At 37.6% G+C, this 27,102-nt stretch overlaps 1 protein-coding gene across 7 annotated transcripts in view; it reads right to left on the minus strand.

The window, feature by feature from the left end:
- The window catches only part of CCDC149 (coiled-coil domain containing 149), a 53,274-nt gene that overhangs the window by 11,907 nt on the left and 14,265 nt on the right, over window positions 1-27,102 (minus strand). For 6 of the 7 annotated variants that reach the window (XM_074904610.1, XM_074904606.1, XM_074904605.1 and 3 more), the window contains 8 exons: window positions 19,944-20,051; window positions 14,312-14,428; window positions 12,656-12,828; window positions 11,099-11,171; window positions 9,696-9,780; window positions 8,259-8,403; window positions 1,933-2,009; window positions 559-591 (listed from right to left, as the gene is read on the minus strand). In XM_074904610.1, coding sequence (XP_074760711.1) covers window positions 559-591; window positions 1,933-2,009; window positions 8,259-8,403; window positions 9,696-9,780; window positions 11,099-11,171; window positions 12,656-12,828; window positions 14,312-14,428; window positions 19,944-20,051 — 811 coding nt within the window. The remainder of the gene's footprint in view (window positions 1-558; window positions 592-1,932; window positions 2,010-8,258; window positions 8,404-9,695; window positions 9,781-11,098; window positions 11,172-12,655; window positions 12,829-14,311; window positions 14,429-19,943; window positions 20,052-27,102) is intronic. The other variant, XM_074904609.1, reaches the window with a different exon arrangement.

Consider the following 27,102-nt stretch of genomic DNA (forward strand, 5'->3'; position numbering starts at 1 on the left):
ATAACCAAATAATAATTTTTTCTCTCTGGATTTAAGACTGACTAGATGAGATACTCTCCATGTTCTGCCCCTCATCCAAGCCAACATTCAGCTGCAGAGTCCACCGTGGTAGTTCCCACGCTATTTATTACCTGCTGCTGTTTTATGGAGCAGCAGCTTTCAATGCTCTGAAAAGAAAACTGGTGACACACCAGGTGTTGCAAGGCTCTTTCTAACCACCTTGGGACTAGAGTGCACTTGGAAACAAAAGTACACTCTCTATTTAAACGGCAAGCAGCAGATCAACAAACCTTGAGGCTCAACAGAACTCGCAATCCGGTGTAAAATTCCTTTACAATTATTTAAGATCATACTTTCTTACTATTTTCCTCAATTTAAAGGAATTGTCTTGTAGAGCAGCCTCCATTTTTTTGTGGTCATCTAACTCATTTGACTGAACAACTTAATCTGCTGGATATAAAAATGTTCAGATAACATTTCCCTTTATTTACATGCAGTGACAATATTTAACGTACTGCTAAAATCAATTACTCAATATATACGTTAAGCAGAACCTACTCCCAAATCCCACTGAGACATTGTAGCTCAGGCCTTCAGGCAGCAAAAGAAAGGAAGGAAAGAGACAGTTGTTATTGTATAAACATTAATATGATGTCTTACCTACACAGACCAACAATGGTGCAAGAAGTTCCCACTGTTTCATTTTTTTAAATACATTTTGCAAAGATTAGAAACACAGCATTTATTAGCGTATGAATTTCATGGAACACGATTTTTGAAGAAAAAACCTACAGTACCTTAAACTGGTGAGTTTATGATACACATTTGTACTAAGATACAAAACCACATTAGCAGGGTCTTAGACAAATATTTCACCTGCATCTTTTGGAGAATGTGTGGAGGGACAAATGCACTAAGTACACTAGGTGACTAACTGAAGAGTATTCCATGGAAACAAACTTGTGACCTTCAGTTCTGGAAAGCATCAGGAAGAGAGCCAGTTCTAGAAAGGTGACTGAGAATGCCTACAATGGGCAAGCTACAGTGGAAATACACCACATCAGGCCAAACGGTTGAACAGCAATTGTTTGTCACAAGGTCTCTTCAGCTTTGTCAAATGTCTTCTTCTAGATGGAAAGGTTAGGTGGAAAAAACAGAGACAAAAAAACTACAAAACTACACTATCTCCCACTCCCAGTAGCACTGATAGGAAGCCATAAACAGCAAAACCTAATGATGCAAATACCAACAACAGAGTAGCATAATTTACAGTGGTTAAAGAAGACACAATTAGGTGTAATGGGAAGAAGAGAAGCAAAAAGTAAATGTAAATTAAATATTGCACATTTTCCTAACAGCGAGGTCTATTAGGAAGCAGATTAATCTCCCATTACTTGAGTAATTCAAACCCAAATACAATACTTAAGATGCTACAGGGAATAAGCCTGTTCTGGGGAGATGGACTAGAAAATTTAAGATCATTTACATTTTCAATTTCTCAGAGTTTATGATTCTACAGAAAAACATTAAAAATACAGTGATAAAATCCATGGAAGTTACAAGAAGTACAAAATTAGTAAATAAAATTTGTTGAAAAGCATAATGGCCAATATCCTTGTGTATCATTTTACACAATTGTTTAAATAAAATAGTCCCTTTTTTTTGCCTGCATACTATAGAGACAATTTGATTATTTCCAGTATTTAAAACTTTTTTTTTTTTGGTATACTTATTTGACTCGCGAGTTTAAAGAGGCTAGTGATTTTTGGTTTCAGCTTAACATTTATTAGAGGTTTCTAATTTTGCAAATGTGCTGAACAATACATTTGTGAAATCACTGTCATTAAAAAAATTATAGCCAAGCTTTTCTTAAGTGCAAATATACCCTTGAAAACTAAATAATGCAAGCTGTTCTCTTGAATTTTTACTAACCTGGAAGACTCCACAAGCCAGCAATTTCCAAAGTTCTTAATTTCTTTTCTAGTTCTGCCACTCGATTACCTAGAATTCTTCAGAAAAAGAAAATAAAAACAAAAGCCAGGGATAGTGAGCTAAAATTCCTTGTTATACTAAGGTAACCAAAGCCCATTGCTTACAGGACTACAGCTGAATTTTTAACTTGTTACTTAACTAGTGCAGTATGACTGTATCCTGTATCCAGTCATCTCTTCTCACTAACACAATGGACAAACTTCCCCAGAGTTAAAAGAAAATTAAATATAGTTGTCTAATCTATCTCATGTGTTGGTTTTGTTTTGTTTTTTTTTTTTTAAAAAAAGGTCTAGGATGTACTGGACATTCAATCTTTGCCTTTTGGTAAAGACAAAGAATAGCAAAAATAGCAACTCACAATATTCCTATCTCCTTGCCTGCAAATATTTCTTCCTGGTTACTTTTACTTTCTCTACAGTTAAAATCAGAAGGTAAAAGCTACGCAGACAAAATATGGAAAACTCAAGACAACATCGAGATTGATTTTGAAGTTCTAAGACACAATTTTGGCCTAGTCCTTTATTCGCAGAAGTTTCTCCATCACTAGAATTTCTTAAAACGACAAGTAATATCTTTTCCACTACATCTTTTCTTTTAATGCTGAACTCTGTTTTCTACTTTACTAAAAAGCTTCAAGCTCTTTAGTGCCTTTATCACCCACTCTAAGTTTTCAGTGCATTTCTTGGGTCATCTCTTCTTTTGTATCTGATTCCTACACAAATACTATTTGCAGTTAGCTCTTCTGCTGGATTTAACTTTTAGTCTTAATTCTCTCCCCAGATCAAATGAGAGATTGCTATCTTGCAAAGAAAGCTCTTTTTTTCCAATGAATTTTGAAGTGTTTCTCTCACAGGCACAGCAAGTCTCCTAGAGTCAGAAGTCTTTAGATAAATCCCAAACAATACCCAATAGAGTGAGAAACCTAGACACGGCAGTGATTCTAAACATGACAGCAGAGATAATGGACAGCAAGTTTTACCCATCAAATTACAGCAACAGGATAAGTCAGTTAAATTTGAACTGAATACTGAGAAGCAGCATATCACAACACAGAAAGGCAATAGTATCTTCCCATGCTCACCAGAGCTGTGTACTACTGCACTGCATGCTCTCTAGTGAGAATTTTTATGCTGCAGACATTTGAGTATACTGGGAATGTCATTACTGACAAGATGGCAGCGTCTGGAAAGGACGTGAAGGACAGCAAACCCAGCAATTATCAACGGGGCTAGAAGAATTGATTAACACGGACTAAGTATTTTTGAAATCTCTACTGTGAGGGCTTGCAATGACACAATAAAAGTCTGTAAGTATTTTAAAGATTACAAAAATGAGGGATTGTAAAAGAGAAAGCTTATAATAAATATCAAAGAAAGCACTGAGAGTTACAGGGGTGTATATCCATCACATTTACAAGCAGAGTAGAGAAGACATTTGGGAGCAGTTATGTTTATTTCCCCATTGAAAGTCAGTAATCAAATAGGTTACCAAGGTTAAGATTGATCTATTAGTCTTCTCCAATTACAAGCAAAATTGTTCAAGTCTAGATTTTGCTTTCAGAATGCTTCCATCTGGTATGAGAGATTCAGTCTTAATAACTCTATTTTCATATCACAGCATATGTGCCGACATCCAGCAACTGCATTCTGCAGTACAAAGCAACAGGTAACGGAGAAAGGCATAGAGCAACCTTCAAGAAGCTCTACCTTGCACACAGGGAGCCCACTCCCACCTCCCTGTCTAAGGCCCTACCAAGGGTCATCTGAAGAACATGGAGTTCCCCTGGCTTAGAGGGGCAGGGAACAGACAGAAATGATGCAAGACTTCTTCTGTGTCATGTTACCTCAGCCAGGGAGACAACAAAACAATGTTGATTTGGCTAATGATTGTCACCACAAATGGATCACCAGTTTAGGACTTCTGCCAGGAAAAAAAAAAAAAAATCCTTATTATTTTTTTAAGTAGATCCAGGACAGAAAAGAGGGGAAAGATACTGCCCTCCCTGGCAGTTATTCATATCACAGAAGAAAACTCAACCCTTTGCATCAAGTTCAGTTATGGCTACTGCTCTTGTTATTCAGACAACAATAGCAAAGCCACTTTTCACTTACTTATCTTAAATTCTATAATTATCAGTTGTACCACACTATCTCTAAAAGGTTTTGGAGCAAATATATCTTGGTAATTCCTACTGGATCCCCAGAAGAGGCCCTGAGCTATTTTTTAACCTTTGTCACATAGAAGGATAATTCTGTGACTCTGAACAGTGGCTGACAAAAAGAGTGGACAATACTTAACCCTGCTTCTTTCATTCAAGGAGACAGCAAACAACATTCAGGGATGAATATGATTCTAGTTTGCTTCAAACCACATTATCTGAAGACAGGTGTGGGAGAAATGAACCCTGCATAAAACTGCAAATTCTTATAGAAGTAGTTTTTGAAAAATAAATCTGTAAGCAATCCTGCACACAGTGTGGTTTATCTCATTCCTTCCTTTCCCATGTGACCTCCAGATAATTTGCCACCTCCATATGTACTGTGGGAAGTTGTGGTGGCCTGGAACAGTATATATTTTTAAAGGGGCTGCATGAGTTGGTAGCATTAAATTCCCTAATATTTTTTTAATCTCTAGTCATAGTGGACCAGATCTTTGACTAAAACAGAAGGATCATGTCACGGACAACTCTGTCGATAGCTATTTCTGTTTTGATTCTGGTCATGTGTCTAATGCAACAACAGAGTTAGTCTAAACCTCCCTCCCGGATTATCCTGCAAGGTTTTACAGAAATCTGCTGTTCATGTAACAGCAGCAATGCTCTCACCTGAATTTAGAAGCTCCCTTCTGGCTCTCCCATGCTTCCCAACATACATGGCCATAATCTGAAGGGAGCTGTAATGATTATATCACCTGAGCTCTGTTCACCTCTATTTTAACTTAGATCTTGCTACAGAAGACATGTAACCTCATAAATCATCCAAATGCCTGTAAACAGGGTCCATCACAGTCACATATCTAGTTCTGTACATCACATGGAAACATTTACTCAGTTACAGACTAACAATCCTTTTTGTAATTTTGGTCATGACTGAGCTTGACCAAGTTAGAAAAGTTAAAATTATTGCAACATGTCTAAGTAGCAGAGCAGCTTCTACACTGATGTGGCTTGCACGGGTCCTGGCAATTTCAGGAACAAATTACACTAAAAAGTACATCTAATAAATGGTTTACTGCTGCAAAAGAAAAAAAGATTTTTATCCACTTGCTAGGCAGGGTTAGGACTGTTTATTTTTACATTTATGTAACTATTTAATCTTGCAACACATTACTGCATATAGAATTAATTTACAACTGCCTTTTCAAATTAAGCTAATGTGCTTGTGAGGAAAAACACAGGATGTTACTTAAACTTTGCAGTAGTAGCTACCAATCAGCTGGGGAAAATGAACTGTTTTCTTCCCAAACAAGTTTGGTTTTTTGGTTGGGGTTTTTTTTTTTAAGTGCTGGTAAAAAAATAAAGACTGGATTTAGCCTACTTGTTCCTAGGCACATACTCCCACGCCTCCTTTTATCATGCCACATATTCAGAAAAACAGCAGTAATAACAGTGCGTCTGTTCCAAGAGAAAGGGGCAATGGATGTTTTTAACAACAGTATAACAGCAGAAAGTCAACTTCGACAGCACATCTAAATTCTAATCTACGTGAAAAAAACTCATGTCTTATTATTGCTTCAGTTAATCAGAAAGCAAATCTACCATTCTGCTATTGTAAACTTACATAGCCATATCTCAATCTGCAACCAACAAAAGAGGTTTTGACTTCAGAGTAGGTTAACTGGAGGAAAACACGTTCATACAGTCTAAAAAGTCTCATTTACTGATAATAGAATCACTAATATGTCAATCATCTATCAAATATCAAACCCAGAATTTCCTCCCTGAATGAAACAACCACCCAAAATCTCCTGTTCTTTACCCAATAAATCTCACTTCCTTCACACAACAATCTCAAAGAGTAACTGTGTCTTTCAAACATACTCTTTGCACAGGGAAAGCCAGGCAAACAGGACAGTGGTGAAGAATATGACTTCTACCTTCTGATTTACATAAAATCTGTAGTCATTACAATTCTCTCTAACCCCATATTTTTCTCAACTCCCTACCTTGGATGAAGAAATGTCTTCAACAGAAAAATGCATCTTCTACTGTACCAGTTTGTGGACCTGTCTGTTTTACTTGTGCACTGACCTCACTCTCACCTCTAACCTTCTGCAACAGGTTTCTTCCCCATTATGAGAAGTCAGCAGTCTTTACTTGTAACTTTTTACAGGGCAAATAAGTGCTCCCAAGAACCTGCTAGTGCACCTCAAATGAAGTATGTCCTACCTGCATTTCCCTTTTTCACTTTAACTCTTCTGTGTCTTAGGTGTTTCTACTTGAAGTAATTTACATACTTCCTAGCTCTTTAAAAGCTTCTTTAATCCAACTAAACATAAAAGTGTCAAAAAGAACATGCATATCACATAGGAGTGTTGCTGAGTTTCTTCTCTCAGCTTTCTCAGGATTTATCTTTATTTTTTTTCCCCTGAAGCATCCTGAACTGAATATACCACAACAGATCTATGCACACTCCTGACCTGGGAGGGATGTGTGTCACCTCCCTCTAAGACTTGATGTTCTATTGGGCATAGAACACTAGTTTGTGCAGGCATCCAGTCTCTAGTTCTGTGGCTACATACGGCCAGCTGGACATGCAGATAGAAGAATAATGCCCCGTTGTGAAGGCTTATCTCAAGAAAACCCATACTCAGTAGTTGAAAGCAGAGACAGTGGTATCAGAAAGTGAAGCCATCATTGCAATGATACATTTGAGAGATGCAAGAGGCTGCACATGATCAAAGAGAAATACAAAATTAAGACAGAAGTTTGCTACAGTTACAGGCAAGAGTATGCTGACTAGAACACCGGGTAATGATACAGCATCAGGATGCAAAAGGCAAAGATCGGTTATACCGGGAGTAAGAAAAGTTGTTCTCTGGATGTTTTCTTTTTGATGTTATATCAGCAGTAAGAAGGGAGTACACTGGTGTTAGCGGTTCATTAGCACAGCTCAGTGCAGTAACTCCTCTTGCATTACATGACACACTTACAGCATGAATTGACTGAGCTGCCATCAGTTAGACCTGAGCTACATTTTCATCACTTTAGTCTCCCTTTAGCTGATTAGGCATTTACTTTCTCAAGAGTATTAAGAGTGGCTATACACTGCTTCTCCACTTCTGTTGCCACATCACTAAGAATTATGCAATGGAGTCTGCCTAGCATCAGAGTTATCAATTTTCAAAATGAATAATCTATTGTAGTGTAATACAGTTTACTTCAGTACTACTCCTTCCTTTCATGAAAGATGTCTGCCTGTTTGTGGCATCTGGTCCTGATGTGCTTTTGAGAAGCCTGAATAACCTCTGATTACCAGTAGTGACTCAGTGCTTAAAAAAACCCAACAAACCAAAACTGAGCACAGAATCAAGGAACACTTCCTAGCTCTGATTTTCATATACTGTATAAGGACAATAATATCAGAATGTCAGAAAATGTGTCAAAAATTATTCTGCCATGATAGGAGCTGTGCAAGACACAAGGAATTCTACTGATGAGCAGAACAGCTAAGAGTAAACAAATTCTCCTTGAAAGTTCAGTTCAGATTTTTTTTTAAAAAAATCATATAGTAGCAATCCAACAGTGTTTATCTCCTACAACTTTTGGCAAGGTATAGGAGCAACTGTTATCATTTGTATGACACATAGGCCGCTATACTGTGACAAACATTTTCAGATCCTTTCCTAGGTGCGACATTTACTATTCCCATCAGTGTTCATTAGCAAATTTCTATATTAACAACGAATATCACATATCTTCTCCTCCAATTCAAGAGTGTCCTTCCTCCCGGCAGCTTTTCTTTAGCCCTCCCTCCCTACCTGCTAGAAGTCCCCCCTGGGTTATTATGGTTTGTCTTAAACCTGAGCAGGAAACCTATCCTTGCCTAGCAGAGACAGACAGGTCTCTGTCAACCCCAGACTTTGAAAATGCAATTTTTCTCTAAACACATACCTGATCTTAAAAACTAAAGAAATTACCAGTTAACAATGACAATGAATTTTCTGTGAAAATGGATCTTCTTTCCTATTTCCCTGAAACTCCCCCAAAATGATGACTTTTCCATAACTTGATAAGTTCTATTTTACTTAAAAGTCATGCTACCTACTTGTTGGTTTGCCTTTGGTGTTGTATTACCATGTTTTTTTCATGGATAGTTTCCAGCAATGCAGTGGCCAGTGATTTGAGATCTGAAATGGACTGTGGTGTGGCTGGTAGGCTACATCCATGATCCTCTGACAACAGCTCTTGGACTGTAATGTTAAAAAAACAAATGAGTTTTGGCTTCTCATGCACAGAGATGTGACACAAACATTTACTTCACATTACAGAACTATTCCCATTACTTAAATTAATACTTTTTTTTCTTTCAATTAACAAACAAAGCCAAGAGACCAGAAATATAATCTCTAGCAGGCATAAAGATGGTGGCTTTCTAATCTGATCATTATTCCCACAGCAATTGCCAGAACAAGTACAGGCAGATACATCTTACGTTAACTTAATTCTGCTTTTTGAAAATTATTTTTGTTCAGAAGGAACAAAACTCATTCTTCTATGGGCCTACAGATTGGTAAAAATCAGTCATTTCTCTCCCACTTGCATTAAAACATAAGCCCACAAGGAAGCTTTCATATTACTCTTTAGAATTATTATATCCTTCAGGTTATTTAATACTGATGTGAAAATAGTCACCCATGAACTCTTCCTCTGCAGCTTAGAGCCTGTACCTCCCAACCAGACCAGGAAGTTTACTACTATCATTAATTTTGGTAACTAGATGCTGGTTCTGCCTCTTTTTATATATATATATATATATGTGTGTGTGTGTGTGTATGTATATATGCATGCATGCAAGTACATAGAGAAGAGGACAGAAGAGAACTCAAAACCAGAAAATCCAGTTTCAGCCTACCATGACAAATACTACTGATCTTGTATGTGTGTATGAATACACCAACACCTAAACAGTAGGATGCCAGGTATACTCTTTGGCTCAAAGAATTTTCTCTTCCCCTTTGTTTCCTAGTCTTGATATTTTCTTTGAAGGAGGAAAAAGAGATTATATCATTTCACTACCCATGAAGAAACATGGGACAAAAGAGTTTCTTGCAAAACATCTAAATGTAAAAAGTTTCCAAGAACATTAACAGAAAACCTCAATTAGGGACACTCCCCTACCACCCAATCTATTTTTTATTGAAATACGCATTGTGATTACCATTGTTAGCAGAGCAAAGAGATGAATGAAGAAGTGATTTGTCAGGGTTAAAGTTGCAGAGGGGTTTAGAGCTTAAAAAAAATTATTTTTGATAAAACGAACAGGAGAGAGAATGAATGGCAAAAGAGTAACAAAAGGAGAAGCACTTAAGAGGCAAATTTTATATTGTCAAGTAAACCAAGAAGAGGACAAAAATTAGCACATAATAATAAACAGGAAAGAGAAGAAAGATTTTGGTTTGATTGGTGAGGAAAGGGTTACTGAAATTAAGATGTAAGGTGGAAGGAATTCAATGAGATACACCACTCCGCATTTATGTAATACCTTGCTTTGCAGACAGGACTCCAGTCAGAGCACTGCTACTGGATCTACTATGAGTCTTAGAATTTTTTCGTCTCTCTAGTGCATTCTAAGGAAACAACAAATATCTTATTTAGAAAAACAGTAGCCAACGAATCTTTTAACTAGAGTAAAGAATCTGGAACTTTGGATTCTGGTCTTGGAACAACTCTGGAGGGCCTGTAACCTATGGGAGTGTGACTCTCCTGGAGTATTATTCTCCAGCCAAAACTGTCTTTGCAATGTTACAAGGACTCATTCTGTCCCACTGCAATCTCTATATTGTAGTCTCTCCCACCCACTTCCCCCAATGCATTTTTAAGACTTGCCTATTTTTTAATAATCTGTTGAGTGCCAGTGAAGATACTGCAGTATCCTGTAGAGAGTATCAGTTGGGAACAAAATCAGACTTTTCCCAGCATTTCTTTGGATAGGCTTCAAAACACAAAGCTCAGACTCCTCTATCAGGGCTTCTAGAAGCCCTTTTAGTAGCAAATATTGACTTTCAGGAATTAGTAGTAGAATCATCCTGCTACAGAAGTCCAGCTCTTCCAAAACAATTATAGTTCTGTGAAACATGCTAGACCACAAAGACTCTCAGTTCTTACCCACAAACTAACTCATGCTCCAAGAGACCCAAACTGTAAATGTGAACAGACACTAAAATGAACTTGGTACTTCGAGGAGCGTTGCTCATGCACAAAAAGTAATTCATGCTGTGACTGCTTCATAGTGGCCTAAATGGCTAAGAAGTCCTATTGACAGTCCTAAGACAACCCTTCTCATGCCCTGACAAGCAGTCCTCCCCTCCCCACAACCAAAATTACTTGCAGAAGAAATTAGAGTGCTTGAGTTCAGGGAAGAGCAAGAATATTTTGCCCTCAAGATTCAGTCCTGAAGGTTTCATGCAAAACAGCATATATCTTAACCCAGGAACAGAAGAACAATGAAGACTTAGTGATCATTAAGACACATGAAGAAACAGTGCTGCCCCTAGGGGACAGGGAGACATGACCTGCTTGTGACAGCAGCACAGATTCACCACACTCTGCGTGACCTGCTACTTTTCACCTATCAGCAGGCTGGAAGGCTGATCACCCCACCCCCAGCAGGAGGAGGGTTCTCCCACAGAAGTTAAAAAAAAATGTATTGAATTAATTTTTTCAAAATACTCTTAATGGGTATCCCTTTCTACTATGTTAGTTAAGAAGCCTACAAGGAAGATGGAGCATGTTATATGTACACATATTAATACTGTCAGAATGTTAATGGCGGATTCTTCTTGGAAGACACAACTTTGTTCTTTAAATGCATATGAACATGAGGATGAACAACGATCTCCATGAATAATGAAGCACAGTTTAGATAATACATTGAGAGGATCTTACCTTATATTTAGTAATATTAGACTTAAGAAGGTTGACTTCCTCTTGAAGTTGTTTTAATCTCTCTTGAAGATACCTGAAAAAGAAACGTAATCCTTTACTTCATGCTACCTTCAAGTACTGCCTCAAGCGTACCTCTTTACTTTGGCATGTTCTCTCTTTGAACTACTGAGAGTTCTTTTCCCTCTGCAGTTCTGTGAGGGATAAAATAACAGAATCTTACTGCTCTTGACCCCATAAAATTTTAAGTAGGGAAACAAATTGCATCAGAAAAGGAGGCTGCCCCTCTCTTAGATTTGTCAAACACGCTGCACAACCATTTTATATCGGTCCTCAGGTTTTTGGGGAGAGAAGCTAAAAGGATATATTTATGTCTAGAGGAAATAGTCAGGAAGCATTAACTCATGTCCTCTGTACTTGAAGGTTTGTGAGATGGACACATGAAGATTTGTATATATGTCAACACAAGACCCAACTATGCAGAAATTTTGCATTGCAATATCCATCACTTACATGGCACTTCTCATTAGCAATCACAAAGTAGAAAATTTAACAGTATAGCTGAAAAATGGTATACAGTTAACTGAAACAGTACAGTTCTTCCTAATAGAATTTATGCACTTGGATTAGATGGCTATTTATACATAGGAAAATATTTTTTCATGTATAAAGGGTTTATAAAATATCCTCTTTCATGTAGCATAACTGCAGCTGTATTGGGGTTTGTGACAATTTAACTATTTTAGAGAAAAAAAAAAAAAAAAATCATACCACTGTCAGGGGAGCAGGGGACTTAAAACTGATACAAAACTCTGTAGGCCACACAAAACCAAAAAAAACCCTGCAGTTGATGGGAGGAAGTAATGCCTTTGGTATTATACTTTCCTACCTGAAGCACAAGTCTCTATAAATGGAAAGTGTTTTACAAGATCTATTTCACTTTAAGGTAATTGTTGACATTAAGGGAGGTACCTGCTATGACTCTGTCAATGACTCCTCCCTGTCATCCTTAGCAGAGACCATAAAACACATTCATTCCCAAGGAAGTGGTAAGAATATCTGCATGGGTGATTTCACCAACAACTTTTGTTGGCAAATCACTTCATGTTGACAACCTCTCCCTGTGGTGAGAATTATGTCCGAAACTGTTAACTCCGGGTACTCAAAGTCCCTGCTTCCAATCCAAGATTAGCCCATACAGCCCACTGAGTTTCTGAAGATACCAATTTTTAATATTCTTGCTTTTGGCTCTGTACAGTGATGGGCATAAAAGGTCTGCACTTCTCCTCCTTTTCCTTGTTTATGTCTGTTTGGGAATATCACTGACATCTCTGTAGCCAAATAAAACATTTTAAATTTTCTGCAGTTTAACTTTCTCAATATTATTTGATGGTTAGCTACAGTACAGACAAAACAGACATAACAAATTGCCAAAATCTCTTAACTTTTATTCTTAGGTATATTTTCTTTAAAGTTTTGTTGTGAATGACTTCCTGATGCTTCTGTTAAGGCAATACACTGCTTCTTCTAGGGAAACAGTAAGGTTTGCAATGCACTCACCTGTTCTCCATGCATAAAGCATCTACGTCAATGATACGGTTTTCATGCCCTCCTAAGACATGGTTAAGTTCTTGGTTTAGTCTGTCAGACTTATCTTGGTAAAAAGAGCGTTCCTCTTTCACATCCTGTAACTCATCCAGTGCAGCCTGAAGATCATATCTCAACGTCTCAATCTGAGAAGAGAGGAGAGCTGTATGACTATTTTGAAGTTTAAACAAAATATTAAATAGCACCCAAACTGAAAACAGCAACAAACACTGCATGTCTGAACAGGACTGATTTTGGACAGTCAAAAGTCCTTCCAAAGGTCATAAGCCCCAGTACCTTTACTCTATTTTGGTATTACTTCATTATTTTAAATTAAGTAACTTTAGCAGTTAGACATGTTTTACAAAATTTCTAGAAAACAACTAAAATGTAACAGCAAAAGAAACCTTAATCCATACTATAATTCTGCTACAAACATAGGAAGCTGGTTTTAGCATGTAATTTCTAGGACTCCAGGAATGAATTCAACTGAATAAGAATTTGGCAAATTTTGAAGATGAAAAAAACATCTGTAAGTGAGAATTTATACTCATTCCAGGACTTTCAGCAATGAAGTTCCACAGAATAGGAAGAACTGAGAGAAGTACAAAATAAGCCAGCAGTTGACAGGGTGAGCTCTGCTACTAAGCAAAAGGGTGAAGGAGACCAGTATGAAAGATACTCAAGGACAAAGAGCTTCAAACTTCCAAGGAGAGGAAACAGAGAGGCGAGAGAAGTCTGCAATGAGTTGAGAAGTCTCTACTGGCACCTCAGAAAACACTGATAAGCCAGGAATAGCAACAGAAGACCGTGTGAGAAGAGGCCAGGTGTTGAACAGAGAGAGAGAGAGAGCTTAGGAACAGATACACCAGAAAGAATCCCACTGGAAGAAGAACAAGTGCAGTCAACAGTCCTTCTGGTAAGCTAAAGTAGAGCTGCACTTGAGTGAGGACTGAAAAACAAGAAATATGCACCTCATTCTGGCTCACAGAATGGCTCATTCAGGGTGGAACTGTCATTGGTAGGAATGACTGTGAGAACAACAGAGAACACAAACCCCCAAAATTGTCCATAAAGCTATGTATCAGTATTAGGAAAGTGTCTGATAAATTGGATGCTGCATGGTACAAAGTATTAATACAGACTATAATGAGGTATGGAAAAAAGGTCTGATGCAAGAATTTTTCAAAAGAGGGGAAGAAATAGCTAAGAGGCAGAAGGAAGAGGAAACTAACAACACTTCTGCAGAAAATTTGATTCAGAGAATATCTTTAGGAGATTCACCCACCACCACATACTGTGTTGAATACTTGTAACTGCTTTCTCTAAGGAGTCTCTTCAATGACATTCATTGACAATATTTAATTGTCACAAGTTGTTGCTGCACCTTACAAAGAGGAGAATCAATAATCTAGAGAAGGAATTCCTGAGATTAGGAAACTCACTCTAACCACATAAGCATGTATATTAAATTAGTGCTCAATAAGAACTATTTCAGTAAAAATCCCAACACCTTCACCACTATTTGTACTACAGCTACCAGCCTTCCAAACACAACAGAAGTAGTCATTTACTTGCTACTGCACTAGCTCTGTAAAACATGACAGTATATGCCCATTTAGATATTACTTGTTCTCGAGCTTTCTCCAGTTGTTGAACAAGGTCCTCCCGTTCATGTGCTGCAAAGTGGCGAGCCCCAACTTCATCATCTCCAAGTCGCTGCTTAGCTATTGTCATTCGGAGGAGCTGTGATTACAAAAACAGATTCGGTAAGCATGAGAACACAGGCTGTATCATCAGAGTGCATCTGCATTAGAAAGAGTAAAGCTGTCGTGGATTTCATCTCTTCCAGGCCAAACAGATGGTATTATTTAGACGAGAGGGAATTTTCCGAGCTGAGAACTCAATCCTGTTCTCAGTGAAAAATTCCAGTCAAACACATCAACAGGAGCTGAATTAGACCCTGCAACAATAGCCACCAGAGTATACAAATGATGAAAGACCAAGTAAACACAGACACGTGGTCAATGATTTTTGGGAGTGACAGGAACTAATTCCAGTCAGACTACAACTAGAGAATTCATCTTCATATCTAAACCTTAGAGAGAAGAAGAAGAACCTAGAGAAGCCATCTTCATATATAAACCTTAATATTCTCTGCAGCAGAGAACTCTTTCCAGTTAATAAAACGGCATGAACTGGCTTGCCCAGCTTCATTTTACTGATACCACTTAAAATCTCACTGTGCTACATCAGTGAAGAATTTGCATTAACAGCTGCTAATATGTTTGCTTGTGCATTATTTTTTCATCTCATCACAAAAGTTAATTCACGTTAAAAACAAAAAACCAGGCCAACATCAAAAAGATTTGGCTAAAATGCTCAAACAGCTAATGAACTCATGAGCTCTGTGACTGATGAAAACACTCTGACTTGAATTAATACACAGTTATATTCAATATTCAAAGCAAAAAGCAACTACCTTTCAAGGACCATGGAGAATTAAAATAACAGTCTACAAGGCATTCAGCATTTATAGTTGTTCATACTGAGTACAGCTAGGCAAAAGTGTTGCCTCCCCATGGCCTCATTTGTAGGAGCTCCACAGAGACTAGAGAAACCCACCACAATAACCAGCTTGACTTTCCATGTATCTTTGACTGCACCAAGGAATTAATGTACATCATTATATTGCAGAGTTAGAAAAAAAAAAAAAAGAAAAAGATCAGTCTTCTAAAGTAGAAGATTATACATTAAAATCTATCTTTGGTATTTATGGAATGCGAGTCACCATAGCTGCAATGTGCCAATTAAAATCCTGCTGATGCAAGAGAGACTACCAAAATCATCCTTGCCACTTATTTCAGCTCCAGTTCAGTGCAAGTCACTGAAGCTAGTACAACTTGTTCTGATAAGCAGTTCATTTGTTGAGGGGAAGCTGTGCCCCCCAAAGTAACTGGTTTTGGCAAACTACATTTCCCTGTCCCCACAGGGAAAGTACAAACCACTGCACAGTTAGTAAGACAGAATGGATCCTAGGAGATATAATTCCTATTAATTTCTTTATCAAAACAAATACGTCAAAAAGGCAACTAGCAAATCCTGGAATGGCTTTATAGCTATAGGACTGGTTTTTTGAATGCTAAAAGGCTGATGAACAAAAGGTATGGTAAAGTGATTTAATTCAGCTAGATTAATTTAATTTCTAGAATCTCTGGCTAGTGAGAAAGGCAGTAAGAAACAAATGTAGTAACATTCTGAGGACTCAATCTAGTTCAGAAAAACTGGAAATAGGAAGGGGAATCACACTTTACCAATGCCTCAAATGCCCATAGCAGAGAAAAACTTGTGCATAATGCTCGGCACCAGGCTGGGAACTGGTTCAGAGCTGTGACTCATGCACTGTGACCAACTCTCCTCCAGCCCGTGAGAGGGTGAGACATAAAATGCAATTACAACTGCAAGCAATTATTACTTGCAAGGTCAACCAGTCTGCCAATAAAAGGAGAACTCTTTATTTACTACTAATTTTGAGATGAAAAAAAAATAATCTATGCAGTCTTATGAAAAGAATGCTTCCGAAATCCAAATTTAGCCCATAAAAGCAGCAGTATAAACATACATAAAATAAAATACCAATCCATAAAATGACAGTGCTTCTTCCAGACAGTTGGCCAATCACAGAGTTGACAGGGCAGAACAGGCCAAGTCCTTTAATTCTGCATTGTGAATGTCTCATGAGGCAGCACCACCTGCTATAAAATTCTTCCCTGAAAATGCTGTAACCCAAAGAGACACTAAGTGTTATGCCAGAGGGTTAAGGGTTTATTTCATGTATTAGTGCTTTGTTATAAACTTTATACACCTGCCCTCTGGATGCTGTATTTTTATTTCTGTCATTCAGAAATCACTGAGGAAAGGACCACTCAACTTCATTTTGCATCTGGAGCTACCCCCCAGGATTCTGTGAACAGCATCCGCAGTGGAGTAGATTCAAATTAACGGCACCTTACCAGAGATAGCTACTGTTTGTCAAGAACCCATAGATTGTTAATCAAAACAATCCCATGCTGCGAGCCACTAGTCTTTATTATTTTAATACCACTGCTTTGTCTTAATCAGTGTCAGCTAAAATAATTATTAATAAAGTAGTAACTCTGTAGCAGCCCCACAATGTCCCAAACAGGCTTCACTGGAAGAGCTGCTCTGTAGACTTGGGAGTCCATAGCAATGCCTGTGCCCAAGCTGTTCATTCCTGATTACCGATAAAACAGGCAGAACAAAAAGTGAAACGAAGCACAACCAGTAAATTCTTCATGGAAGGCAAAAAACATCATGTTAAGCCACAGTCACTGACCGAAAAAGTGGATCAGAACTATGTAAATTTGCTACCTTAAGTCCCAGTTCTGCCAAAACATACGCACCGCATTTAATATTTTGCACTGTTGCTGCATGAATGATTATCTGCCTTATAATAACAAACTGTCAGTAATACTGCAGCCATTGTTTTCCATGCATCTTCCTCTTGCTTAACACTGCCCTCGGCAGCTTACAAAACCATGTCTTTGCGTGGGTAGGAATTCAAGTGAAGACAACTGAGTCATCTAGTCTTCCAGAAGCCTCCAGTTTCTCTTATGCTTTTAATTTTTACTCTTTATAAGAGAGAATTAGGTTTCCTAACTATCCTCTTCTAAGTTTCAGTAATTGTTCTACAAGCATTGCTGCCAGAATGTTAGGAAGAAAAGGTTTACAAATAACTATCACAAACATAGAATAGTTTTCATGTGTCAGAGCTGATAAGAGATTGTGATCAATCACAAAAATAAGGAGTCTTAGATATCTGTTGCTGGAGCGCTGCAGTATAACTGTTGCTGTATTTCTCAAATTGCATCAACAAATCCTTCCAGAGACTGACTGCCTGAAGAAGTTTTATTATTTGTGCCAAAAGAATACTAGTTGAAATGAAAAGAAAAAATTAGTCCAGTTAAACCAAATGCAGTAATTTGTCATTGCCTAACTGATGATGTACTTAACATGATTCAACAAGTAAAATGTCGCCAGTTTAAGGTCTTCTTGCTAATCCAAATGACTGTATCCTACTAGTAGCAAACATTAAAGCTGTGAAAAACAAGTCAAGCCATCAAAACATTTCTTTATCAATAGAGCTAATGTGTGATATTTAAAGAGGTTTTTTTCTTTTTTAGTCCTACAAAGCTCTTGCCACTCAGCGACAAAGCCTGCATGAGTCACCCCTGCTCAGACACAGGCAGAATTGTTCATCCATAAGCAGCTTCACTTGCTGCAAAAGCAGCTGTTTGTTCATCTCTTGCCAGAAGTAAGGTTGACGTAGACCAGCTGGGCAGGATGCCCTCCCTCACTTTGGAAAAAACAGAAAGAAGAATGCGGGGGGAAAAATGTAAGAACAAGCAAATTATTATAGTTCTTTGTTTTTGTATATACCATGCATTATCTGGACTCCAGTGCCTGAAGTAACCCAGCTGCCAGTACAGGAGAACTGATGAGCAGAACAGAATGGCTTCAGGAACAAGCCTCGAATTTTATCACCAAAGCTAGGAGGGAGCAAAATCTGACACAGGAGGAGAGTGTTAAATCCCTCAGAGAGACGGCAATGCTTTTTTAGGCACTTCAAAAAACAGCAACCTGACTCTAAAATAAGCTCCATTTCTCATTTACTAGGAAAGTGAAGAATGTGTTCCAAAAATGAAAATCCTAGTCTAAATTAATCCCTGTCTGATGCAGTTCTTTCCTCCCCCTCTTTATTTAGTGATGCACTACTTTGCACCTTTTGGAGAGGCAGGGCACGGTGGGCAGAATAACTCTTTTTGTATTTTTCCATTCGTGACGATAATCATGAATTTAACTTCATGCTGAGAATACAGATGTCAAAAAGATGACCAGCTAGTATCAAGTTAACCCACAAAGGCAAATCTAAACAAAGCCAGTTCAAGCACAAAGAAGTAGGCTCTGTGTTACTAAGGTCATATTGTTATAAGGAATTCAAATAGGTACATAACCTTGATATTTAAATATGTTACAGTTTTACTACCTTTGTGTTCTGTTCGTACTTACAAACCATTGTTATCTGTTCAGGACTGGCTTGGGAAAGGCTATATGGCATAATACAGATACTGAAGAACTGCAAGGCACTGTCTTCTACACTGTAATAATTCAAACAATAACAGAAATGAAAAGAAACACTGGGAAAGCAAGTGTTTGAAGACTTAAGCAAGTTACACTGAATGCTATGTGTACTACAAATTCAGGTCTCGCGACCCTTTCCCAGCTCCCTGCATATCTTCAAGGAAGTCTTTTGTGATAAACAATGAATCAGACTGCATTATCACAATATACTTACGGTTAAAACAAAATAAAATAAAATGAACTCAAATGGAAAGAAAAAAACCCCACCTGAATACTTAAAAGCCATATCATTTTTATTTATATTTTAAAATCCTGTAACTTTAAAACTATAGTTGAGGGGGGGAAGTTATAATACATTATTTGTTTAATTTTTTACTTCGTTAACCACCTTGATTCTCAAATTCAACCTCTCACTAGTTTGATCCCTGAATGTACTTTTGCATACAGCTCCAGCTGTGAATGTTACATACATTTGGCTTGAGTTTAAATATTTCAATTAACAGAGACAACAGGAGTTTGATTAATACCAAATGGCAGATTTTGAGCAATGTTCCATATAACTAGCTAAATTTAGCAATAAAATAATTGGTTATGTAAGGGTAATAGGAGGAGAGCTTAATACAAAGCTCACTGTGTATACTTGTGATCAACTGCTCCATATTTTTGAAGGGAAAAAATATGCTTTCCCTGTTTTTATCTACTAACATTTTGCATTTTCATTGCAAAAAAATTGAAAATTATCACATAATGAACACGACCTGCTTATCTGTACTTATTTGTAAGAGGAAATACCACTACTGACATATATTTTTTAAAAAAAAGAAAGAAAGTCTGAGATCATTAAAGCAAGACTAGGTGCAAAATACGTAGTTAAGGACAACAGAGCAAAAGCAGCATGCAAAAACATATAATAAGCTGCACTTACTGGTATCCTGTACAAGCTCCTTTTGTTCTACTGTTTTGTACATTTATTGTAATCAAAGCATTCTAGAAGTTCTGTAACCCATTGTTTTATTTGTTTTCCTAAATAAGTAAATGCAAAACTCCAGCCCAGTTTATACATTCCATCCCATTTACTGATAACAAAAGTTTATAATACCTTATTGTCCCCTTGTACTTCTCCCAGTCTCTGTTGAAGCTCTCTAATCTCTTCTCCAAGATGTTTATTTCGATCCTGAGCCTCACTCAGTAGTTGAGCAAGATTTGCCTAGAAAAGAAGTATCAGTCAGAAGTTAGTGCCTATGGAGGGAAGTGTAAGTAGTGATTGAAAGGAAACCCTAGACTTACTCCTTAACTGCCAACAATCTTATATTGTTGTTGGTACCCAGACTTCATGCTTCATTAGAGAGATAACAACAAAAGTCACCAGGGCTCCTTTATCTTTAGTAGTAGGAAACACATATAGCATGTGTGCATACACACTCCCAGAGCAGCATACAAACCCCAAACAAGACAAAGTGAAAACATCTACGTTAGTTCTGGTATCTTGGCTGGTGGGAAGAGCAAAATGCAGAGTACTTTGACAATATTTATACAAAGTTGTCAAAATAATAGTTTTGAACTTGCATATAACTAGGCAAAAGGCACAGCTGAGAAATAATTATGATATAATTATATTCCCTAATAGTGTTTAGAGCAGATTCCTAGCCAGTAAAGAGGATGCCAGCCACAGTCCCTGCCCCTATGCAGAGCTATACCATAGATATCTAGTAACACAAACATGACCTGACTTGTGTTGTTAGATGGTAGGTAGACATCTAGAAAAAGAGATGAAAACTAGAGATTAAAATCAAACACACACCCTCGCCCCATTCCCAAATAATCCAGGTCAAAAGTTATCATTCACATTAACCTAATAGATTAGGAGGGTCAGCAGTCTTGACTATATTTTTACAATAAAATTCCATCAGCTTTATCACTAACCAAAAAATAATGCAATCTCCTCTTTTCCTATCTAAGACATCTGAAAATGAGCAAATACTACACATAAATTTATTATTTTTTCCCCTTAAAAATATCTCATGAATACACAAACACTGACCCAGCACCAGCAAAGCCTACCAATGACATCTCTTCTAAGAGAGTTATAATCATAGTGGCTAATGTGCAGCCTTTCAAGACATTGGCTATAGGCAGCTAGGCGTGTCATCCATCGCCATAAATCTGAAGAGTATAAAAAAAAAAAAGAAAAAAGAATTTTCAGATCTAAGCATGACTTAAAGCCCCATGAGTCAACATTTCTAAGATACCCTTATGCCTACTCCCTGGGTTTGAGGCCAATGCCTCAACTGACTGTTCCTAGTTCTCTCTTGGTATTTTAGGTTTAGTTTTAGATTCCCTACTTGTTTGTTGTTTTTCTCTTTCAGCTGCCCCATTACTCTATTTCGATATCTCGCTTTCAGTCCTACTCTTTTACTTAGTCATTCTCACTACCACTTGATAGTCTCAGAGAATGTTGTGAGTTTTGTCTTTAAAACTCATATACTATCAAACCAACAAGGTGTCTGATAGCCATTCCTGTAATCTTTCCCTTTGTTTACTAAAAACTGCTATTTCCACATGTCCTCTTTTGTATTTAAGAGAACTATTAACATGAACATAGCTATATATGCACGTGACCATTTGCAGGATTAGACTATTAAACTATAATCAGCTAGAACTTTTGTAGGCTACTACAAAAGGCTACTATGAAAAGGCCGACTCTGAATTCCAATTTGTCTAAAATAGCAATAGCCTTAAACTTTTAAACAGAAAAAATAACTTGAGAAAATGTTATATCCTATCTGATGAACAAGAAGCTTAATTCACTGCTACAGCTTCTGTACTTCTGGTGCTCTGAGACCAAAGGTTCAGAATAAGGTAAGTTTCTCTACAGTTTTGGAATGCATTAAAGCACCTATTTAAACTACTGATAAACCTGAAGCCTGAAGACTGCACATAAATAATCCGGGAAAAGAGTGCAATAGTAAAAAATGTAAATAGCCAATTATAGGCCCAAAATTAAGATGCTTTTAATTTTATTTTCAAGACTGCAACCATTCAAGCAAGGCAAAAGGTTCCTCAAGTATGCTTTGGTAGAATGATTTTTTTTTTCTACACATTACACAAATGTGTAATAATCATTCATATACTGAATGAATCAAGGAGCTTCAGAACATTCAGTCAATGATTCTGAGGGGTACTTAATGGCTGTTTAAAAGGAAGAAAACAAAGAAGCCATGTTTGCAGGAAACTGTATTTAAGTATCCAAGGCTACTGCTCAGATGCGATTTTCTTTTTCTTTCTTTTTTTTTTTTTTTTTTTTTTTTAAGATAGCTGACTTTCAATAAAGTCCATTCAACCACCAGACTGAGTTACTTAAAAGGAACACGATTTGTATAAGCCTCTCTGAAACACATGTATTTATAAAGTCCCTTTTTATGATGAATTTGAACAACTCCTAACACTGCAACAGCACATGTAATTTCAACACCTGGGAAGAACTCAATCTCACTAATCAGTGTTTACAGCCACACCACCAGGATTCTAGTAGTCTGTAGTCAAAATCCAGCTCCCAGTAACTGCAGGAAAGGCATTACCATGCCTATACTAAATCTTTCTGCTCAGATTTATTTCCTTTAAAACCGTTTCTCTGGGATTGCAATTCTATGCTGAATTTTATTTGTCAGTCATATAAATGACTTAACGTGACAAAAACCTTTATACTCGAGACAAGGATTTTGGAAGAAACTTTAAATGAAGAATTTTAGACACCAAAGTAAAACAGACTCATTGAAGCGTGCTAAGAGCATTACAATTAGCTAAGTATAGACTTGCTCCTTTAATGCAAACCTTCTATTATACTTCTGTTAAACTAAAACAACTAAGCTATGTCACAGAAGTAGTCTCCAGCAATTATTCATTTCCCTGGCTTAGAGGTTCCATACAATGTATAATTTAGATTGTTCTGAGTTTTAAAGGTTTTGGCAAGACCTCATTAAAGCTCTCGGTTAACTGTGGATAGAAGGAGAAATATTTGATTTTCAAAAGTGCTCTACTGGGCTTAAAGAGAGCCAGCCAAGAGGATACGTTGAACAACACCTGAACTTGGTACCATTTCTTTGGCATATATAAGAAAGCATACCATATGGTTGAAAGATGATAAAACTAACAATGGAGGACTGGCTTCGTGAACCTGTAAGCACGCATTTTTTGAGGAAAGGGGAGAAATCTATGCAAGGAGAAAGGTGATTCATTTTTCCACCTGGCAACTTCTTTTCAATATTCATAGAACAAACACAGAATTCACTTAGAAATTCAAGACAAGTTACTTCAGCAGACAATAAAGCTCATATCATTTACCTGTGCAACAGAGAACATTAGCCAAATTCAGTTTCTCTAGATTCAATTTCTTCAACAGTTCTTCTGATTCTAGCTTAAGCCTCAAAAAGACTCCTGTAACTGTCAGAGACTTTACTTCTTTCACTCACACTATTCAAAACTAATGCCAAATACTGATGAAGAGAGATTTCTCAGCCATGGGTAATGGGATGAAAGACAAAGAGGACTATACCTTTCTGCTGCTTCATCTTGTCTTGCCTCTGCAACAACCCACAGCAGTGGAAACTATTTGTTTCTCCTACCTTCTCTCAATGCAACTGTTTGTAATCCTAAATAACAGATAGTGCTTCATTCAAGTCCCTGATTAACTGCCTAGTATCAGACAATCTTCCTAGAGCTCTGTCCACCTCTGGTGACATTCAGTTTCCAGCAGGTATTCTTGAGCCTCTGCAGTATGACAAGCTATTTGTTTTACATCCAACTGTCACAGGAAGCTTGCATGTATCATAGAGTATCTCCAGTTGGAAGGGCCCATCAGGATCATCAAGTCCAACTCCCTGTTCCTTACAGGACTGCCTAAAACTAAACCATATGACTAAAAGCATTATCCAGACACTCCTTGAACTCTGACAGGCTTAGTGCTGTGATCTCTTCCCTGGGGACCCTGTTCCAGTGACCGACCACCCTCTCAATGAAATATGATTTGAGCGCAGTCCAAACCCCTACTAGACATAAGAAACCATGCCCATATTCCTTTTTCCTCTGACCACAAGCAAGCGTGACCATAGCCAACAATCCCACCAGAAGCTAGAAAGAAAGGAGAAAAAGACCAATGTGAAAGTGCTGAGTGGGAAGTGCCTATCTTTATTTCATAAGGGGAAAAAAGCACCATAAATCAGAACAGCCCAGAGAGTGAAAGATTCAATGGGATGGGATCACAGATCTCACCCTTTTCCACTTAGAATTTGTTAAAATTTGCAAGAACATTTTGGGGATAGAAGGTGGAAGAGAACCTTACTTTTAACTACAGATGAGCATCTGAAACTATTGACAAAAGTACCTATAAATATTTATAAACATAAGCTAGTGAATACCTCTCAGATAGCAATAGATCTTTGCTCACTATTCACCAATGACCCAAGGGGGTGGGGGAAAAAAAAAAGTAACTCCAAATAGTCACCCCTGGCATTATGCACTATGCTTGAATTTGGCTCCTTTAACAATTTTGCAAATCTAGCCACACACACACAGAGTGTTATTTTTCTTCACACCACTTTAAAAATGATGGATAGTAACACAGTCTTTAATATAGCTCTCAATTCTCTTGCACATAAATCTTATCTGACACTTAAAAAAAAATACAGAAAAAGGACTTTCTACCTTTAGATACTGCCTGAAAAAGTAATTTGGCAAGGGGGAAGAAGGGGAAACTTCCAACATACCTTTACAGTTTAAAAATATTTTTAAATACAATCAAGCATTTCTATACTGCAGTTTACAGTCTTTTATGTTTCTTTCAGCCACACCTTCAAACAAAGAACACTGAATTATAGGGCTGACAGAAAAAAAAGTTTGATGAAACATTAAGCACACTTGATAGGTGTGACTGATAGGAAATTTAATTGCCGTTTTTCCTCCAATGCATTCATATGATTGCAATGGCTGAATTAATACAGAAAAACCTGCTGTGCTTACCAACTACCACTGTTCACTCCAAGGTAACCTCCCCTAGCACTAGACTCCTGATGGTAAAAAGCAAAAATTATTGTATTTTTCTTTAAGTTGAAAAAACATGTAGAGAAGACTTCTGAAATTAGAGGTCCTGGGCATACTAAACAAAATATACTTAATATTAGTCGTATTTCCCCACAGAAAAACAAGGACAAAAATCCGAGCCTTGCCAAGCAGTCACTTGACATAAAACAAGAGAAGAAAATCCTCTCCTCCTATGAGTGACTATCTGCTGCCCTGCAAACCAGGCAGGAATCCTGTCACCAGCCAAAACTTGACAAGGCTCTGCAAAATAAGACTTGCTCGTGCTCACATACCTTCAAGACCGCCAGCAATCGAAGTTTTTATAGAGCTGATTAATAGAACAAAAAAGCCATTTTAGCAGTAGACACATAAAATTAACACCTTTTTCCTCTTTTTCAACCAGTCTTCTCTGTGTTAGATTAACACAGTGTTACAGAGGACCAAACACCGAGCCACACCTAGAGCACTTGCCAAAGGCTGACAAAATAAACTTAGTATCAACTACAGACTCATTTATAAGGCCAGTTTTTGCAAAGTAACTTGTTAACATACATCATAAGCAGCAAACAAAGGTGTCAGCATGAACTACCAGTATCATGAGAAGTTACTTGGCAGAAATTCCTTTAATGTGAAGGTTCAGTAAGATTCTTCAGTCCCCCCATAATTTATATAGGCATCAAGATTTTGTTGACAGCAGATGAAGATGTAGTCAAAGAGAAATGATTCATTTTACTTATACAAAGACTAGTATATTACGATAGAAGAAGATTGTTTCATTAGCTTGTTTTATCAGAAGTATTTTAGCTGCTTTGAGATCTTAAGGACAACTTAAACTTCGAGATAATGCACAAAAAGAATCAAGATCCCTTACACATTCTGAGTGTTGTGACTAATTAACAGAATATTCACTGAGAGTATTCAGGTGCAGGGGTGTGGATTAAGTGTCTCTCTATTCCATTAAGGTAACAGCAACCAGAGGAGAGGTTGTTGTACACATCGGGTCTGAACAACGCTTCAAATTTTAAAGGGGGACTATCATATTGCATTAGAACGAGCATTTCTTCTCTCCTAGCCTCATGTTTACTGGAGATACATGATGAAGAAACAACAGTGTCACTTCACAAAGCATGACTCCTAGTGTGGCTAAGTCCTAGATTTTGCATACTGCCACCCACCTGCTTCTATCAACGGAACAGCAAGTTTCAGCAGGCAGAACCAAAATCTCTCTACCAGCTATGGTCTCAGAGCAGGCACATTTTGAAATCCATGGGAATATTGCTCTCTGATACATTGCAAGGGCAAACAATCTCTCTGTTTTCCATCTACCCCCTCACACTATGGGAGTCAAACACACACACCTACAAACCACAGCAAAGCACAGGTCTAAGTTTAGTGCATGTATAATGTTTTTCATCTTCAAACCCTCTAAAGAGAGGAGGAAATCACATTAATCTTCACAGAACCCTTGTGAGATAAATACAAGATGATTGCTTATTCTGTAGTGTATTTTATCTGAAGATTTTATCTCACAGGACTCTAAATGCAGCTTTTGTGCCTTAGCACAAGACTAGCAAACCTTCCCGAATTCATTAATTAACAAGAAACAGTCACACTATAGTCACACTATAGTCACACTAGTCATTTTTTCTGATGATGTCAAAAACTGTCATAAAGTGATCCCTGAAGTTTGTTTCAAAAGTGAATTGTGACAGCTGAGTAGATTAAGCTAGGAGCTGGAGGTGGAATGGATCCAAATGGGTCCAATTTGTAGTATGTCACAACATACTCCTGTCTGGAACCTCCAGTCCTTCTGGTGTTCTGTTTGCCCCCATATGCCACGCTTATGAGCTTATTCATTAGCAGAAGTCAAGCTGTCTGACCAACATCTTGGTGAGTGGGTAGCATGCTGCTGTGATGTCAATGATTGCTGAAGCAGTCAGAGTCTTGGTTTGAATGAATCACCTCGGCACACCTCCAGATAACTATAACAGAGTTAAGGACCACAACCTTCAGCAAAATCTCTGATAAGACTTTTTCCTGGCAAAAAGAGTAGGTATCAAGCTGTGCTCTATACTAGGACTATGTCATCCTTACGATGTGAGGCTCATTATTAAGAACCTCCTGTGGTTCTATGACCACAGGACCCTCTCTAAGGCTCAACAGCTGCTTGCAAGACAGAGGAT

The sequence above is a fragment of the Athene noctua genome, chromosome 4 (genome assembly GCF_965140245.1).
Source record: "Athene noctua chromosome 4, bAthNoc1.hap1.1, whole genome shotgun sequence".
Taxonomy (NCBI): Eukaryota; Metazoa; Chordata; class Aves; order Strigiformes; family Strigidae; genus Athene; species Athene noctua.